The 16,179-nt window shown below is 43.1% G+C and overlaps 1 protein-coding gene across 3 annotated transcripts in view; it reads right to left on the bottom strand.

Annotated features, from left to right (window-relative positions):
• Window positions 1–16,179, bottom strand: part of GRIP1 (glutamate receptor interacting protein 1) — a 564,631-nt gene that overhangs the window by 115,025 nt on the left and 433,427 nt on the right. For all 3 annotated transcript variants that reach the window (XM_074942092.1, XM_074942091.1, XM_074942093.1), the window contains exons 3-7: window positions 10,542–10,677; window positions 9,413–9,558; window positions 5,637–5,720; window positions 4,536–4,611; window positions 3,009–3,154 (exon numbers count right to left, since the gene is read on the bottom strand). In XM_074942092.1, coding sequence (XP_074798193.1) covers window positions 3,009–3,154; window positions 4,536–4,611; window positions 5,637–5,720; window positions 9,413–9,558; window positions 10,542–10,677 — 588 coding nt within the window. The remainder of the gene's footprint in view (window positions 1–3,008; window positions 3,155–4,535; window positions 4,612–5,636; window positions 5,721–9,412; window positions 9,559–10,541; window positions 10,678–16,179) is intronic.

Genomic DNA, 16,179 nt, shown 5'->3' with positions numbered 1-16,179 from the left:
TCATGTTGGTAGGTTGACAAGCTTCTTTGCCCAACTCAGCAAGGCACTTAGGCATGTGAGTAACTTTAAGCACATGCATAGTCCCATAAAGTTCAATGCAGCTGGAGGGCCTTCAAGAAAAAAGTGACATGGTCTGATCAACAGGCAAGGAATGCTATTACCATTATTGGTATTACACTAGTGCTTAGAGCCCCAACTCAGATCAGGGCCCCATTGTGTTCGGCTACGTACAGACAAACAGGAAGAGGCAGTCTCTGCCCTATGCTGTTTACAATCTAAACAGACTAGGGAGTGGGGGGGTGGCAGGGAAGAGAGGCACAGATAGCATGTCTATACTGCATTGTAAACCCAGGTCAATGCGATTCGAGCTTGTGAACTTGGTGTTTCCAAGCCCATGCTTGAGCGTCCACACTGCACGGTAAACCTGGGCTTACAATTACTGGATCTGGGTCTCTCAGCCATGCTAACATATCCATACTGCACTATGCAGACCTTCTGACTCAGCTCTCAGGCTTGAGCTGCATCCATACTGCCAAATGACAGGGAGACTCAGGCTCTGATCCACCTCCCCAGCAGGGTCCTAGGACTCACTTCAGACTGATTTGTGTGTGGATGGAAGAGGGGTTTGGACTCAAACCTGAGTAAGAGCCTGGGCTTAGTGTGCAGTGTACACACAGCTAAAGAGATGAAGTGACTCGCCAAAGATGAAAGTGTAATATAGTAGAACCTCAGAGTTACGAACACCTCAGGATTGGAGGTCGTCCGTAACTCTGAAATGTTCATAACTTTGAACAAAACATTATGCTTGTTCTTTCAAAAATTTACAACTGAACATTGACTTAATATGGCTTTGAAACTTTACTATGCGGAAGAAAAATGCTGCTTTTAACCATCTTAATTTAAATGAAACAAGCACAGAAACAGTTTTCTTACCCTGTCAAATCTTTTTTTAAACTTTCCCTTTATTTTTTTAGTAGTTTACTTTTAACGCAGTACTGTTCTGTACAGTATTTGCTTTTGGGTCTCTGCTGCCTGACTGCATACTTCTGGTTCCAAATGAGGTGTGTGGTTGATTGCTCAGTTCATAACTCTGGTGTTTGTAACTCTGAGATTCTAGTGTACTGGCTGACAGTACAATGCCACCCTATTATGACTGTGAAGTATGTGGTGGTGGAGGAGAGGGTGCAGGAGAAGCCAAAGAGCCATCATTCTATTCACCTCTCGGGGCTGTCAAGGTACTCTGCACAGCCAGTATGTGGTCAGGACTCATTGCCTTCTGAGCATCGCCAGCTGGAGATGCCTGGAGCCAGGAGAAAATTCGTTCTCAGTGCAGTCTTGTCCTCTACCAAGCCTGTGCAAATTTCAGAGAAAATACTCTCTGGATTTGAAGCTAGTCCTGTCCAGTACACAGAGGAGTGCAGAGAGGGCACATCCTCTGAAATGGGGATCCAGCTGGAGGCTTAGGTCTTGACCCAAAGCCCACTGAAATCAATGGGAGTCTTTCCATTGACTTCCATTAGCTCTGGATAAAGCCCACAGAGCATTCCAGAGTATTTTTAAATGATTATTTTTAGGTGGAGAACAAAATGAATCTGGTTTCAGTTGTGATGCCAGATAGCACTGATTTATCCAGACAAGCACCAAAGGTGAAAGGGCAGATGCTTGGAAACACATGACCTCTACTCCTATATAGCCTCAACATCACCTACATTCATGTTTTCTCCAGAGAAGTTCTCCACCCAAATGGCTGAGCTACCATCTCCTTTCTGGCTGTGGGGCCATTGTGGGTCTCCAGCAGAAACTATCCAAGGCCACCACTGCTTTGCTGATAGTGGAGGGAGCAGATGAATAAATGAGAGTATATGCTATGTGAAGAAAAAGTACTTCCAGAAGTAAGAGAGCTGTTCTAGGATAAACACCTGTCTGAAGTTTTATTTCTAAATGTCAGTCTTTTCCAAAGCCTGGGCATTTGAATCCATGCTACGTGGCAAAATTCAAATAGGTCACTTTCCTGCCAGGCAGGAATAGAACGAGGCAGCTGAGGCGGAATGGATGACGAAAGGCTCCCAAAGAGAGTGGAGATGCTTCAGTTCAACTGATTGTCTTTCCTGCCTACTGCTGTTGTTGATCCTGCACTTTGTGATGTGCACAGCATGTTTCAGAATATGTCTTAACCAGCCAGGGATGTAATGGCAGGGGGAGACATGGGCCAAGTTTAGTCAAATTTCTCTGTACTATATAAAGGCAGAAAATCGATATATTAGTATTTCTACAGCGTCATGGGTGTGCACAGTGCCGTACAAACATATGCTGATATAAAAAGGCAAGCTCCCCATCATCAAGAGCCTTCAATCTAAGTGATACAAATGAGGGTGATGGAACGTCTCTCCAAAAGCAGATGAAACATCTGTTCAAAACTCTGCTGTAAAAAAAAAAAAAAAAAAAAAATCTACTGTGTCTCACATTCTGGCCATGTTCAGCCCCTCGTCAAATATCTTCACGGGATTCCTGTTGCATCCTGTTTCAAAATTCAAGCTCATTTTGCATCTCACAGTTTATCTCCTTCCTACCTCCTTCTGCTCTCTCACACACCTTCTTTGCACAACCATTTCAGATATTGGTGGTTGCATGACTTTTGCCATTGTGTTGGCAGCTACACTGGCAAAATAAAATAAGGACTCCTGCTACAGCAAGTAAACCTCCCATTTGTGCAATCTGGACAGAAATGCTTACGCACTTTATCTACTTTGTACAAATGTAAGGTAGTCACTGAGAGAGTTCCTTTGCTAGGATCCACAGGGTGGTTTCACTGTACAAACTATGAAATATCAAGTCTCTAAATTACAATACTGCTCACCTCTCCATGAACCAAAAAATATTTATGAGAAGGTGCTGATGGGAATATCTGAGGTATAACAGGTCATAACCAATTTTGAAGTAGCTTATCAGGAATGGAAGTAGAATGTCACAGATGGTTGCCAGAACTAAAGCTCAGAATTTCAACGTACCCATTACTGAGACATCATATTCTATCAGCAGAGTCGCTTCCTGTCCACACTGTTTCAGTATACTCATGGCTTCAGCATGTGACGTTCCAAGGAGTCGAATTCCATCAACACTCAGCAACCTGTCACCAGGTTTGATTGTGCCCTCTCTGAAGAGAAATTAAAGGAACAGTCCTTATTAATTTAATATCAGGTAGTTTGGAGATAATAGCCACTTATGCAAAGCAATTCAGTCACGTCCCTTCTGACATCTATCCCACTTGACTTTACTCTTAACATTTACTTTGACAGTAAAAATGTTCAAGGGTCATTGTGAAAAGGAAATGGCTTTAATCAGAAAATCAGTGATGGGAAAAACTACCCATCACTAAATAATCAAGTCACAGTGGACTGCTATTAGGTATTGGTTTTTTACAATATATGCTCTCTCTCTCTCTCTCTCACACACACACACACTCATGAAAAAGCAGATTGCTAACTATAAGGGATCACCTCCTGATTTTCATCCCTCAACCCATTTGGACAGTTCTCTTCTTCCCCACTTGCTATCTGAAAGAAAATTGGCTAGCAATGCCATCCACTCTCATAGGCATATATCACAATATATCCTGAATTATAAGAGGAAATGAAAGTATTCCTATTCTTAACCCAGGTTTCAGAGAAAAGGGCAGGGAGGGAGAGAAACAGAAAAAAAAAGATGATGGATCTCTTGAACTTTTGTTATTTATTAATTTTAGCCAGAGACAAAATTTCTAAGCATAAGCCAGAGAACTCAGCATCCTTTAAAGAAACTGTGCGTTTAGTTCCTTTAGTGTTTTAAGGACACCAGTGCCATTTCTGAAAATGTAACTGACATATAGAATCACTTATCAAAATAGCTTTTTTCTCCTTTTTTTACAGACATGGGATTTATATATATGTATATACAGAGAGAGAGAGAGAGAGAGAGAGAGAGAGAAAATATGCTAATAGGGCCACATCCTAAACTCCTTACTCAGGACTGATTGAGCGGGAGAGTGGGAGTTAAGTCTTGGAAAGGACTGAGCACGAACGCAGGTCAGGATTGGCTCTAATATTTGCCCAGAAAAAAACCCCACACATCTAGATTATTTGTTTCTGTAGTGCAAGAGAAATACATTTTGAAATACAGTGTGGAATTAAACTGTACATTAAGGTTGCACTATGCATCAAAAGGTTGTTTGAAAGCTGTGAAGAGCATGCGATAATCCCATCATAGCATTTTTTTAGGATTTCTAATTCATCTCTCTCTCTATATATATATATTTTAAGTGTGTGACAGGCAATTCTGAAACAAGCAGCTTAGTCTCTTAATTAAAATTCATGCTATGTTATCATGCGCCAACTTCCTATGGTTGCCTATTGTTATTACAATGAAATGCATAATTTTTTAATTTCAAAGGATTGGTTTTGAATGTGTCTATTGTACTCCACAGATGTCTGCCTTAACTTCTGCCCCAGACAATCTAACCTTTCTCTCTTTCTCTTGCTACAGAGGAAAATGAATTGTACCTGTCAGCAGGCCCTCCAGGTCTAACACATGTTATTACAACAGGACGAGATTTATTTCTGTCATCATGTGCTCCACCTAGAAAAGGGAATAAAACACCCTCGTACTTTCTTTTTTTTTTAAATGAAAACTCATTTTCAAAATACAATTCCAAAGGTTTGCAGCATGCACACATACAGACTGGTTAGAAAAGCAAGAATGATTAAGCCACTAAAATACACCTACATGGCTGCATATATGGAGTAGTGCTATGCTAGTTTGGAATACAGGTGATTCCTACTCTACTGCTCCTTTAGAATTGGATTTGTTAAATGGGGATATTCATTTCTTAACCCCCCACCCCCAAATTCATTCCTTTTTTGTTCTCAGTATGCCCTCTTTACGCCGGCATTAGCACTAGGTATCTGAATACTTTGCTGCACCAGGGAGGGGAAAATCTGTACTTAGAAGAGCACAACAATGACCACTGGGAGACCCTACGCATTGAAAAAGACCCAGAACACTACTTTCCCTGAGGTTAGGGTTCTGTTACAGGTTCCGTGGCCTGCAATGTACAGGGGGACAGACTAGTAGATCATGATGACCCCTTCGGACATTGAAGTCTATGAGCTAATAAACTCCCACAATTTACCATAGGAGTATCATTGTCTAAAAGCTGCATAAAAATTTTCTGTTCTCTAATTCAGCGTGAAGACTCTCATTCTACTATAGAGACTGGGGATGTTTCTCAACTATAAATCAAATTTTAATAGCTAGCTTATACAAATAGTGTATAAGATATCTCCTTTAAGAGCCCTGATCCCATTGCAAATGGCAAACTTCCTATTTACTTCACTGGGACCAGGATTTGGCCTTGTGCGACCCAAAGTCAGGTATGTTATTGGCATAGTGGATTCATTACTATTGCTCCATAAATAAAAATGTATACCAGTTCATAAACACAGTACATTAAGTACAGAAGAAATCATGCATTAATCACACAGGATTTACAAACCGTAGACAACAAATCTTGAAATGTGATTGCATGGTATCATAAAAACTTATTGCTATTTTGCTTGTGCTCATCGAGAAATTCAGATTATTCATGTTTAGGGATAACTTACCTCGTATTACAAACCCAAAAGTGTTCCCTTCTTTATGTAAAGTAACTTCCACCGTTCTAAATATGACACCCGATCCTTGTACAGCTGAAAGATTTAAAAGAAAAGCTTTGTCTAATTATACTCATAGCTCTGCACTGCTTCCAAGCAAGCTCTTGCATTTCTGATCATACAACTGGAAGAATTCAACTACAAAAGATAGTTTTTAAAAGCTGTAATTTAACTATTTTAACTTACTGAGAACATTGTAGATCAGATCTTTAGCTAGTATAAACTGGCATAGACCCACTGAGTTCAATGGAGAGCGATTCCAATTGACAGCCACTGAGGGATCTGGCTCTCCGTGTTTGAAGGTCTACATTGCCCACTCCTTTTAGCAGTGTGTAGAGTACATATACTACACACCCGCCTAGCACAGGTATAAATAGCAGTGTAGCTGGGGAGGTACTGCCTAGGCAAGCGGATAAGGACATGCCTGAACCCTGTAGGTATGCACCCTACTTGGTCAGGCAGTGCTTCTCAGCTGCTTCCACCCCCCAAACTCTCCCCGCCGCCCCCGCCCCATACACTGCTATGTTTTGCAGTGTAATGTCCTGCTGCCTCTCTACTGTTGGAGTCCTTCTCTGTTGCAGGAAAAGGGTCCAGCAGTTCCTTGTGGCAGGGAAAGGCTCCAGCAGCAGGGAGCTAGCTGTCAGAGCCTTTCCCCACTGCAGTGAAAGACTCCAGCAGCAGGGAAAACCTTTGGCAGGGCAGAGGCAGTGGAAAGGCTCTGGCAGTTCCCCACTGATGAACCTGTCCTCACTTCCTCACCCTAGACAGAGCCTTTCACTGATGCGTGCATCTACACACCATAGCATGGACACAGCCTGCTTTTCACTACACTGTGTTGTTATACATGCCCTACTTGCCATGCCAGGGGTGTGCACTGAGGGACAAAGATATCAAGTCAATTGCTCAAGGTCAGTTAAAGAGTCAGTTGCTCAACCCAGAATCCAGGAACCTTTACTCTTGTTGCTCAAAAGGTATAGTCAAGATTTTTAGGATACAAATCTCACCAACATTAAGCTTATTTTTTTGACACTGCAAAATCAGTTGTTTCCAGAGGCCTGTTGAAATCAGTTGAAAGGGCTGGTGCATAAACCAAGATGGTTAGGGACAATAAGCCATTGTATGAAAGTCGAAGATGTTGTTAAGAAACAAAAAGCCATTTACATTTAATTGCTAATAGAAAAAACTTTGGAAGAAGTGGGGAATTCACTGTTTCCAAAAAACGCAAAAATCAACAGGAGAAACATTTGCAAGTTTCTACCAGGGTCTTACAAACAAGGGAGCACACAAGGAATTAAAAAATTACTTAATAGCATTGTTCCATGTTGGACTTGCAATTAGCATTGCTGCAGTGTAAATAGTTAAGAGGTCAGGATGCTGTAAATAAAGGCCATACTAAAGGTCTCTGTGGACAGAGGGGACAAAATTCTGGTGCATCCACGAAATACAGAGAGGGGTCCCTCACCTACATATTGGGTTCTGTGCAAAATGGAAGGTGTGGACAGGAATAATGGGAGTACCATTCTCTGCAGCACTGACCCTGTCACAAGGATTCTGTGAGTAAATTAATGCTTACTCCATCATTACTGCTCCACTGGGGGGTGCCCCCACAGTCTGAAACCACAACTACCCCATCTCCCCCAGTAGTGCAGTTTCAGTATGCTGGGGGGATGACAAGGTCTGCAAAGCATAAGTTGATATACAGAAATATTCCTACTATATTACAAGGCATAGTACATATAATATTCAGTGGATGTCTACAGGGATAGCTAGGATGCTATTATTTAGTCTTGTTACCAGCTACATTTGCACAAAGAGGTCAGAAATTCTGAAAACTTAAATGAATGGTTATGGTTACCACTATAACATAGCATGACAGACACACATTTCAACTGACCAAAGTCGCACATATACCAACAGTGCCTAAACTAGAAAGTAGATTTGGTTAGCTTCCAAAGACAAAAAATGCTAGTAAAATAACCATATGCACTGCTTAATTTATTTAGTTCAAATATCCTAATTTGAAACACGAAGTTCAGTTATCCTCAACAACCACTAATCAACAATAAACATTCAAAGCACATTAAGGAAGCTGCCAAAAGTTCATAAAAAAATATTTCAATAATTAGAGTTAATTACCAGCAGCTAGAACACAATGGGGTTCATTAACCCTTGCCCCTTGAGGCACCATAATGCACCAGGAATGTAGAGAGATCAATGGGATGCTCTGCTTCCAGTATGCTGCAACCCTTTGTTCAGGCAGGAAAGTCCTAGCAAGCTGGTTCTGCAGGTCTTCCTGCCTTTTCTTGCCCAGCATCCGTGAAAACAGACCTTTCCTACCTGATGGGTGATATGAAGGAGCACCTACTTTTCGTAGTCGGCTGTCAGAGCTTCAGCCGCTAGCCTTATGCCAGCCAGCTGCCACTAACTGTCCCTCCAATTCCAGTCCCTACCGTTCCAGCTCACCATCACTCCAACTACCACTACCCACCCGATTCCTCCCAACTGCCACTAATTCTCTTTCTCTCTCACACACAGACCTTAAAAAAACTGGGGATGGATGGGCTAAGGAAAGAGGGAAGGAAGATGTTAAGTAGGACTGCATGTACTTTTTTTCATAACACCACCCAAATTAGGTAAAGTCAGCTAGCTTTGGGTGTCAACATGAACTTGAATCTTGGAGTCCATTTTGGACAGCTTGAGGTCCTCCATTCACTCACTCAACCACACAGCTCCCAGCACATCCCCCCGTCTGCTTAAAACAACTCTCCATGCCTGATGTCTTCAGGGGGCAGGTGATCTGCTGGCCAGCTCTCTCCCCCACTCTTAGGCTCACCCTTTCCCCCATGACTAAACTCTTTAGGGAGGGACCATCTGGTCCACATCATCCCTCTTGCCTCTTCTGTAGTTTGCCTATTATACCAGTGCAACCTAACATACCTCTGAGCCTCAATCTGAGGTAGAGGTCAGTGAGGTGGCAGAGACACAAAGAACAGCAATGTTTGTATACTGAGAGGCAGGCAGGTCTCCTATCACCCAGAAAACCCTTATCATGAATCTGTTGAGGGTTTGGACTTGAAGAGGACAGGAGGAGGAAAGGAGTGAGTTGGCAGTCCCTGACGATGTTATGGGGTGAGCAGGTCACTCCTCAATCATGACCCCAGAAGTCACAAAGGTAAGGTATTCAGCAGAGAGGGCTTTGTGGGGCTATATGCATGGAAGGGGACTGCATCTTAAAAGGAGGAAGGCAGGGGCACTGGTAAAACTAATGGTCGCTATTATCTTCTTGAGATATCTTACTGCTAAAACAAAAAGGTGGAGAGGAACTGAAGACAGAGGTACAGGGGCAACAGGAAACAAAAGTGGAGGTTTGAGTTCCTGTTCTCTTCCCCCACCCTACTCCATAGCTCTCTTGCCTCTGAATATATCAGATGTATTTCCCAATACCCTCAGTTAATGGTCATCTCCAAAGTTATGGGGAAATAGTGAATAAGAAGTAGGTACAAACTGTTTACGTTGCCTGTATTTGAAAGCTGACTTTCAGCGCGACTTGTGCTCCTCAGCCATTTAGGCAATTTTGAAAATCCACACTACATAATCATTTGATTTGACCATTTCTGCACTCTGCAATAATTGTAGTGGAAACACACATTTTTAAAACCTCTTATTGAAAATGTACGTTCTGTTATTCTGTGTGTAAGATGACTTCAGTTTACGCGTCCATTACTTACAGGCTGGAGGGAGCTCATACTCCACTTCTAGAACAACCCTCTCGCCAACATTCTTGAGGAGGCTGATGATTTCGTCATGGCGAAATTTTGTCAGGTTGATTCCATTCACAGATTTGATGTAGTCTCCCACATCCAGCTGGTCACTTCTGCAACAGACACATGTTATCTTCCGTAAACTTGTATGCCATGTTGCCAGATTAGCAGACTTGCTTTCAATTACATTTTTAGTGTTGATAAAAATGAATCTTGCCACACAACTAAATTCAACCAAGCAAAACCCTTCTTGTGCTGATTTTCCAAATAGCAGAGTGACATTTCAAGAATTTAATCTAATATAATACATAAAATATATACAAAGAAGAGAAGTATTAGAGTCTTAAATTTTGATGTAGGAAATCAGGAGTGCATAACCATGCCAGTTACAGTACTCAGCTATACCTGGGATGGTTTCTCTTCCTTCATGTGCTCTTTTAACCTCCCTCGCCCTCCCCACACACACACCACCCGCCACCTCTCTCTGCTTGGGCTACTGCCAGAAGTATTTTCTGGACAAGTTGTTGCCTCCACAGCCAACACCACAACTACAGCAGGTAAGCCAGAGCCCATCGGCACATATTCTGCTCAGTTACTTGGAATGATTTGCCTTAAACTGGGTCTCTCCAGCTGCATCTCCCCCCAGTTACAACTTCTTCCGCTTTCTCTGTAGCCAGTGAACTATGGTGTTTTTTTAAAAAAAATCTTCAATAAACAGGTCATCAACAGTCATTTGAAACTATGATACCACCTTATCTGAGCTTTTCAACTATATTTTTTCCTTAACATTATATATAGTGTGTTTTTGTAGGTTTTATTCGAGGACAACAATTCATTAAATTGAAACCATTTATAAGAAATTAAATTATTCTTGAAATGATGCATCGTCAGTATTTCTGGCTTTTTATCAGAACAGCCTTGAGGGACGCAACGGTTCAACTACTACTGAAATGTTTCTTATATCGCTTCTCTGCTCTGATGTGCTGCCTTACAGATGCTGGTAGTCACTTATTTATTAGTGACCTTTTTGATGCGGTATGTATTTTTTGAAGCAATCACATCTTATAATGTATTTTGTGGCTTGAGATGTGGTTACCTAGCAGCGATTCCTCCTTGACGAAGGTTAGATACTCTTGGTTTCCCATCCTTGTCAACTCCACCCGATACCGTAAGCCCTAGGGTGGTGCCTTCTTTTTTCATTAATTCAACTATTGTTGAGCCCTTGAATTCCTCTGTTGAAAGAAAATTATTGGCATTATTAAAATTTAAATAGTATCACAGATGTTGCTTTTTTTTTTTTTAAACTATTTCATCTACCTCCCAAGGAAGTAATTTTGTATTTTAATAGGGAAAAATGTGTATATCTGCCTGCTTTTTATATTACAATTCACAGGCTTTGGCCACAGGGCTCTATGTATAGATAAATCTGATGTAGATATTCCATAACAGGTTATTAAAAATGCACCAATAGGCTAGTATACTCCAGACTGCCGATAAATACAAAGTGTGGCAAGGCTTTATATAAAAGGTAATTTTTCTGTATTCTATTTCACATTCTCAAATCGCTTTCTTTTCTTTGATTTCTCTTTCTAAAACCAAGGTTTAAATTATACACTTTTGTTGGATAACAAATTGCTGGGATAAAATAAATAGTGAGCAAATGATGTAACTGAATTTTGGATCCAGACTAATTTTGAGGCCATTACTATATGTCAATGCTAACCAGAATAATCAGGCATAATAAGATTTCAGGAAGAAATAAAATGTATCAGGTCCAATCAGTTCTCTCTAAGGTAAACAGAGTTCCACTTTCATCTACGGATGAAAGGTGTTTGTTAAATGCTATTCTAACTGTTATTAATGTAAGATCCAGTTCTGTCAGCTTTATATTGAGTATCACCTTTCTCTACAAATAGTCTGACTGATATTAACGGGACACTTGCAGAGTCAAGTGCTACTCCTATGAGTAAGGGTGGTAGAATCTGGCTCATAAGTGTCCAATAATGCCATACAGAATGCCTTGTCTTCTAAGCCTGATTTTGAAAGGTAGCCTCAAATATAATTATTTGGGTACAATTTTGCACCCACAATTGCTAATGCAAAATCAGAGGTTGAATGGGGTCCCATTTACAGGCAGGGCCTCAAGATACACAGACTTAACTAATTTGCCTCTCACAGTTTGTATGGTAACTTCCAACTTGTCTGTATGTATGTATATATATATATATGTATATATATATATATATATCTTACTATATGTTCCATTCTATGCATCCGATGAAGTGGGCTGTAGCCCACGAAAGCTTGTGCTCTAATAAATTTGTTAGTTTCTAAGGTGCCACAAGTACTCCTGTTCTTTTTGTGGATACAGACTAACACAGCTACTACTCTGAGACTTATAAATGTGTGTTTTAAAAGTAGTGGGGTGTATCTACAACAAAGTGTATCATAATAGTCAGTGAGACTCCTCAAAATGCACTGAAAAACGTATCCCCGTAAATCAATACATTCTAGCCCTAGGAAACACCATGGAACAAAATATTGCTGTGCTTTTTTTCCCCTTTATAAAAATCTGAGAGTGAATTTAGTGCCCATGAAAGTAAGTTAATGGTGGTACTAGCCTGAGCCAAGCATATTGTGCATTTGTCTGGATAGGATGTAAGATTCTTTATAGAGCAGTGCCGATGCAATATCGTTGACCTGTAAACACCCCTGTTATTCCAGTCCTAAGAGAGAGGAGGAGACTGGCAATTGTGGCCAATTGTGCAGTTGTTTATAAGGATGTGCACAAATGAGGACAAGGAAAGGTCTGCCAGCCTTATTTTAATTTGCAACTAATATGGGAACTGAAATTAGAAAAGAAAATTCTATTATTTGTCAAACTTCAGAGTGGAATAAATGACATGAGTTTAGAAAATTCAATGAATCGTAGCCTAAGGCTGAACATACTTATAGTTCTATTTTCCATAATCAGCTATAATAGAGACCTCAGTGGGTTAGGTAGCTTAGTGGTTTGTGCCCTTAGAACCAACTCCCCCCCCGTGGGCAGGTCTTGTAGTCCAGGACCTCTTTTAATCAGAAGTGCAGTGAGGTGGGCAGCGGTAGGGGAGCCCAGGCCTGCTCACTCCACCAAGCTGTGACCCAGGGCCAAAGGAGGGTTAGCAGTGTCTGGTCCCCACAGGTACCCTCCAAGTTACCCTCCCTAGGCCTCTTCCTACTGTCTGCTGTTCTTCCCCAGCTTCCAGTTCAACATGATGTGAAAAGAAAAAGCTGCTGAGACACAGAACAGGATGTTCCTCTCCTTTGAATTCTTGAGATAGCACAACTCTGAGTCTGACATTGGATGCATCTGTTTGGAGAATAAAGAGTTTTGAGAAGTCTGGGTGGAATAGTACTAGCTCCCGGGTCAACTGGTCTTGTAGTGTACTAAATGCCTCGCCACAGCTTTTGGTCCAGTGGCCCCTTTTAGTGAGCTATCCTTCACCAGGTCTGTCAAAGGGGCAGCAATGGTCGTGAAGTTTGGGATGTACTATCACTAGTACCCCACTAATCCCCCCAAATGCTGGACTTGCTTTTTTGTGGAAGGGATGGGGCAGCCCTTTAGGGTTGGTCTTTGTCCACCAGGGTTTGTAGCTGACCTCCTCCCATCACAATATACCTTGGGTAGGTGACTTCTTGGGTCGCCAGCCAACACTTGGTTGCGTTTGCCATCAAACCTGCCTTCTTGAGAGCCCGTAACACCGCACCAATGTGCTTCATATGCTCAGCCCAGCTCTCACTATACATGACAATATCGTCGATGCAGATGGCCACAGTACGTGACCCATGTGGCCACAGTACTCTGTCCATCAGCCACTGGAAAGGAGACAGTGACCCCATGAAGTCTACAGGGCATGGTTTCGCAGAGAAGGTCTTTTTTTCTTCTTTAGACTTAGGTGTCAAAGGGATTTGCTAACATGAACAATGACAGCTCCCATTCCTGACTGGATAGGAAGGTCTTGGAGTATCTGGTGGCATAGTCCAAGATTACCAATATGTATTTGTGCCCTGCTGCAGACTTCTCTATAGGCCAGGATCACGTCTATGCCTGTTCTCTTGAAGAGTACTTCCACAATGGATTGGGGTACCAGGAGGGCTTTTGGGACCTTTTTCTGGCCTGTCCACTGACTTTATGGACATGAAGCATAATAGTCTCATACCTCTTCAAGGATGCCTGGCCAGCAGAACCTCATGGTCACACTGTCAAGAGTCTTCTTCCTCCCCAAGTGACCTCCACATGGGGCTGTATGGGCCAACTGCAGCACCCCCTTCCAGAATTTCTTATTTTTCCTGTCTTAGGATCCTCCATTGCCTGGTATGCCATCTCCCCTGTCAGTTAAAAATGAGGCCACTGTTTTAACTGCTGTGTGTTCAGTGCTTTGCCACCTGCATGGGTGAGTTGCTTATAAACAGTGCTCAGGTTGGGTAATTTCTTCTTTCTTCCACAAAGTCCCCCTCATTGGACAGCAGATCTAGGTTGAAAGGTGGTGGAGAATGCTTTTGGCCCAAGTTGGGTTCAGGCAATGGGTCCTTTATCCATGAAGATGGTCCTACTCGAGGGTGTTGGTCTTCCAAGCCCCAACCTTCTTGTGGCCCCCTCTTGGCCACCGTGGCTTCCCCTGCCTTCCTTGGTCTTCCGGCTCCAGCTCTGCCTTTTTTACAGGGGCGTCTGACCACCCTTTGACCACTTCTTCAAAGAACTTCCAGTTGCACCCAAGTATGACCAGGTAGGCCAGGTCTTTTGCCAATCCAACCTGCATCATTTCAGTATGTTCTTGCATGGCCAATTGTACTTCTCTTTGGATAGAACTGTACATCTCCATGGATACACAGGAGATAGATTATGTCCCCAGTTGTACCTCCTGTCCTCAGAAGTCTCTCCCAGACCAAAGTCTGACTACGGACTGAGTTTATCATACCATATACTGCTACGCCATTCATTTGTACTGGGACGAAGATCTTCCCAGGGCCCCTCTTCCAAGCCCTGTTATCGGCTGTCCAGGTCTGCCCATAATCACAGTCCGTGAATAAGAAGCCCTTTCTGCAATGTCCTTACTGAACACATACAAAACAGCTCCTGGAGGGAGGAATTGGTCTCTCTGTTGATTCTCTCAAGGGGAGAAATTCCTTTGGATAAGGTTGTTGAGCCAGGCCAACCACAGCCCGATTGGTCAGTGGAGGGTGGACTTCCAGGCTCTTCTCTTGGCCTTTGTGCCCCCCTCCACTAGGGTTGGGTATCCAAGCCTCCCTAATTAAGTTTGTCAGAGTTCGGGCATTGGTGCTCTGTGGGGACTGGGGCTTCATAGGACTGACTTTTGGAGTTTCTGCCTCTAGCCCAAGGGACATTAGGTAGATCTCTGCCAATGACACTTACCTCGACCAAAGTTTCTGACCAATGTCTTACCACCCACTTTCACACCCCCTCTGGAAGGATTTAAGTGAATTGTTCTACAATGATCTTTTCTGTCACCTGGTCTGCTGTACACATCTCTGGTTGGAGCCAACACCAGCAGTGTTTCTTCAGAGTCTGGGCGACGGCCCATGTCTGTGCGGGGGAAAATTACTCAAGGTGGAACTGCTGTCGGTAGGTTTCTAGTGAGATGCTGGAGGCATCTAGGATGGCTGCTTTGACATTAAAGTGGTCCTGAGCAGTTGTCGCATCGAGATCCGATACACCTCTTGTGACAGTGTGGTCAAGTAGGGAGCCAACAGAGCACCCTAGCGCTCCTTGGTCTATGACAGCCATGCTCTCCAACATGACCAGGAATGCCTCAGATCATCTGTGGGCCCCATTTTGGTTAGCTTCACCGGAATGCCTGGGCTTTCATCAGCGTTTCTCCAACCAATGGTTAGACTCAAGGCTGCCTCGGGTGATTGTAGGAGCATCGCCACCTGCTGGACTAGTTGCTGCTGCTCCTGCTGCTGTGCCATCTGCTGCTGTTGCTGGGTAGCGAGCTGCTAGAGCAGTTGGCTCTGCTGTTGCAGGTTTTCGAGAACCCATTTTAGCAGTTTCTCTACATCCATCCCTGTCTTTTTCCCCCCACCTCCTTTCTGGTCTACTATCAGGCCTGGGACACTATGATGCCCACACTCTCCACCAAATGTAATAGAGTCCTTGGGGGGTTTAGGTGGCATAGCACTTAGTGCAATTAGTGCACCCCCCTCCGAGAAAGCAAGTCTTGCAGTCCAGGCCCTCTTTTAATCAGAGGTGCAGTGAGGTGCGCAATGGTAGGGGAACCCAAATCCGCCCTTCCACTGAGCTCTGACCCAGGGCCCTAGGAGGGTCGGTAGTATCTACCCTTGATGGTGCCCTCCAGGTTACCCTTCCTACCGTCTGCTGGTCTTCTCCAGCTTCCAGTCCACTATAAGGTGAAAAGAAAAAAAAAAGGCAACCAAACCATCAGCCCCAACTGGGCTCACCATACAGTTTTAGTCCCTGAGAAGGGCTTCTCTGGTGCTCTTGTCAGGAGCATTCAGGGGAAGTCTGTCCTCCACCCCAGGCTCCCGCTTCTGATCTGGGTTGCTCCCTTTTCAACCCTTTCTCCAATTGGACCATGCTCTATGGGGCTGGATGGGTGGGACTAGCTGGGTACAGTACTTTCCTTTAATCCCTTCCAGTCCAGTGAGGGGTTTGTATACCCTATTACACCATCTAAAAGGTATTAAGCAAGCTGGTAATATATCATCAAAACAGA

This window comes from Natator depressus, chromosome 1 (genome assembly GCF_965152275.1).
Source record: "Natator depressus isolate rNatDep1 chromosome 1, rNatDep2.hap1, whole genome shotgun sequence".
Lineage (NCBI taxonomy): Eukaryota > Metazoa > Chordata > Testudines > Cheloniidae > Natator > Natator depressus.
Note: the sequence above shows the minus strand (reverse complement) of the source record. Positions and strands in the feature narration are given on the sequence as shown.